General features: G+C 40.7%; 1 protein-coding gene across 1 annotated transcript; it reads right to left on the bottom strand.

Moving 5' to 3' along the window:
• Positions 1-2,062: 2,062 nt before the first annotated feature.
• On the bottom strand, positions 2,063-2,998 carry LOC122921431 (putative olfactory receptor 2W6). The gene has a single exon (XM_044271409.1). The coding sequence runs from the start codon at positions 2,996-2,998 to the stop codon at positions 2,063-2,065; it is 936 nt and encodes a 311-aa protein (XP_044127344.1).
• Between the last annotated feature and the right edge of the window lie 909 nt (positions 2,999-3,907).

The raw sequence follows: 3,907 nt of genomic DNA on the forward strand, positions 1-3,907 counted from the left end.
ACCGATGACAGACCAATATTGTTTGAAGAGAAGTCGGCCATGTTTAAAATTTTCATCTGATAGCGGGACAAAAGATCATTCAAAGAAAGAATGTTCATGAATGAAACATCTTTCTTTAAACGAATGAAGATTTTCTTGTCCATCGCCTAGTTTCATTGAATATGCATGGCTAGTTGGAACAACGTTAATGGCCAATATGGACTAAATTATGAATGACTTCAAAATCAACATTCACCAAATGTTTGTTTCTTAAACTGTTGTTCAACCATCAACCACCTTCTATCTAATGACGCAACCAATGCATATAGAGTAGTCTACGTCTTAAGTTTCAATCAAAACTGAGCTTTATGTGAGTACTGTGGTGTATTTATTGTGCATTGTATGATGGTACATTTTTTTCCTGCATCAGCCCTAGGTAAAATATAGTGTTACACCCAACCCCACGCTGTTTATGACCTGCAACAAAATCCTATTCACTTGTTGATATACCAAGAACAGCAATTGATTAGGATTGGTGATTTGTCGGAAAACCATTCTCATGGTTGATAAATGAGACATTGATGACATGTAGAACAATGCCAACCATGTTAGTCAATGAAATTAATGTACTAGAAGGACATTTATGAAAGCTGTTACATCAATTTTGCGGTGTTGTATTGTCGCATGTTTTGGCACACATGACAATTTTCTGAAAGTATTCTAACATTTGTCTTCCCACTCCTCTTTCAGAAGTGAAGTGAGAAGTTGGTGTTTTTTGAAAATAGATCACTTTTAAGGTTCATTTATGACGTGCGACACTGGTAAATGTCGCACAAAGTATGTCAGGTAACCCCCACAATCATAAATTTACAAAGAATGGTGCACTACACTGGTAAATGCAACCCTCACACTGATATTAAAATAAGACTTTCGCCAATATATTCTTATATCAAGAACATACCGAAGCCCGCGCACCTCGTCATGGTATCTCAAAGTGGCCCGGGACCTAACGCTAACATACCTGCCTATACGGTCCCTGGGCAGTTACAGGGACCGTATAGGCAATAACAAGGGCATAAGGTCCAACACACAGTGAACAATCCCAGTGTGAAATCACACATACAATGGGAGGAGGCTGTGAGTCCCACCTATCCCTGACTCATGTGACGCAGGCCGCACAGGTGCACCTGAATGTTACCCATAGATTAAAATCAAGGCACATTCAAACCTGGAGTTGCCTCACCTCCAGGCGTGCATGTACAAACAGAATAAATGTATGGGCAATTACAGGGGCATGGTGACACAGCGAAATGCTCACATGAGTCAGTGATAGGTGGGACTCACAGCCTCCTCCTTCCTTCCATTGTATGTGTGATGTCACGCTGGAGGTAACTGGGAGTTATTCGCTGTGTGTCGGACCTTATGCCTCTGTAATTGCCCATACGGCCCCTGTAATTGCCCATACAGCACAGGTAGGTTAGCGTTATGTCCCGTGCTACTTTGAGATACCTTAACAGGGTGCGCGGGCTCTGGTATGTTCTTGATATAAGAATATATTGGCAAAAGTCTCATTTTAATATCAGTGTGAGGGTTTAGCCATATATTGTCAATTGCTTTTACCAGTGTAGTGCACCATTCTTTGTAAATGTCTGTTTTATATAGCCAATCACATTTGCACATTTGGCTATCCTGTGTAGGATGTCTTTGTGGTACATGTGGTCTGCTGCTGGCATCCTCCATTGTATGCATTTTTGCTGGGGATTGCTGTTAGAAGGCAGAAAATGCTCAAAATTCCATATGCTGTTGCCCATTTCTAACCAGGGGAGCAAATCCTGCACATGTGATCCGTTGCTAAGACTACTTTATTCTATTATTCTAACCCCCACCATCACTCAAAAAAGGCAAAACCAACATTACACGTGCACCAAAATTATTAAATCTGTGCATCTCATAAATTTGGCATAACGCAAAAATCCAAAGACAGCCCTAAAAATGGCAGAAAAAACTGTGCAATTGCTAAATGCCTCCCTTAGTCAGTAAACCTTCTGAATTTGCTTAGTGTTTCGGAACCATGTTTCTTGTTTTAATGGTTTGATTTCTTCGAAAGTATAATTTTGATGGTGTCTTTGACATCCTTGTTTCTCATGCTATAGATGATTGGGTTCAACATTGGAGTCACCGCTGTATATAGAATAGACATGGTTTTGCCTATCTCAGGAGAGTAGGCAGAACGAGGTTTCAGGTACATGAAGATGATAGTCCCATAGTACAGGGACACAACAGTGATGTGGGAGACACATGTGGAAAAGGCTTTCTCTCTCCCTTTTGAAGAACGGATCTTAAAGATGGTGAAGATGATCTGGATATATGAAATTAACGTCAGAAAGAAAGCATATATGATAATGAGCATTGCCGCAACGTACATGACTATTTCATTTGTACGGGTGTCTTTGCAGGAAAGGGTAAAAAAAGGAGGCATTTCACAGAAAAAATGGTTAACATAATGGGATTTACAAAATGGTAGTTGGAAAGTGAGGGGAGTATGAATAGTGGCATTACCGAAGCCCACACCCCATGACATGGAAGCTAAGCAAGCACACATCTTCTTGTTAATAATTGTTTGATAGTGCAGTGGTCTACAAATGGCTGCAAATCGATCATAGGCCATGACAGCAAGAATGATACACTCTGTGGCTCCGAAAGCCATGTGGAAATACATTTGAAGTGCACATCCCACCACAGAAATGCTTCTGTCTTTAGATAGAGTATTTATTAAAATTTTGGGCACAATGGTGGAGGAGAAGCAGATGTCAATTGTGGAGAGATTAGTCAAGAAGAAGTACATGGGAGTGTGGAGCTTTGAGTTGGTCCTCACCACGATGATCAGTAGAACATTCCCCGACAATGTTAACACATACATCATCAAGAACACAATAAAGCACATGACCTGAAGATACGGGACATTGGACAGGCCAAGAAGGACGAATCCTCCTGTAGATGTTTGATTTGAATCTTCCATTAGATGTACTGTAGCTGGTGAATTGTAGCTAAGAGATAAAACAGTTAAAGGCTCCCATCGTTTATTTTGTATACAATGTATTCTTACTAAAGAGCACTGGTTTAGCATTCTTCAGAGCAGACTGCCTATATAACCATTGTTCTGGTCTTGAACACTTCAAGGAACAACATACACTGCCTGTTCCCAAAAAAAAGTCACCACCTGGATTTAACTAAGAAAATAGTTATGAGCCTCCTATTGGATAATTACTGCATGGGCGATTGTCTTTCAGCTGGCAACAAGTTATTTAACCCCAACTGGTGCAAATAGTTGCTTCTCATTTCCTAAACAACCATGTCGAAAGACACCTCTCGTGGTCGTGGAAAAGATGTTAGTCTGTTTGAGAAGGGTCAAATCATTGGCATGCATCAAGCAGAGAAACATCTAAGGAGATTGCAGAAACTACTAAAATTGGGTTAAGAACTGTCCAACGCATTATTAAAAACTGGAAAGATAGTGGGGACCCAACGTATTCGAAAAAGAAATGTGGCCGGAAAAAAATCCTGAATGATCGTGATCGGCAATCACTTAAACGTTTGGTGAAATCAAATCGAAGAAAAACAACAGTAGAACTCAGGGCTATGTTTAATAGTGAAAGTAAGAGCATTTCCACACGCACAATGCCAAGGGAACTCAAGGGATTGGGACTGAACAGCTGTGTAGCCGTGAGAAAACCACTAATCAGTGAGGCAAACCAGAAAAAAAGGCTTAAATTTGCTAGGGAGCATAAAGATTAGACTCTGGAGCAATGGAAGATGGCCATGTGGTCTGATGAGTCCAGATTTATCCTGTTCCAGAGTGATGGGCGCATCAGGGTAAGAAGAGAGGCAGATGAAGTGATGCACCCATCATGCCTAGTGCTACTGTACC

The sequence above is a fragment of the Bufo gargarizans genome, chromosome 11 (assembly GCF_014858855.1).
Source record: "Bufo gargarizans isolate SCDJY-AF-19 chromosome 11, ASM1485885v1, whole genome shotgun sequence".
NCBI classification, from domain to species: Eukaryota; Metazoa; Chordata; class Amphibia; order Anura; family Bufonidae; genus Bufo; species Bufo gargarizans.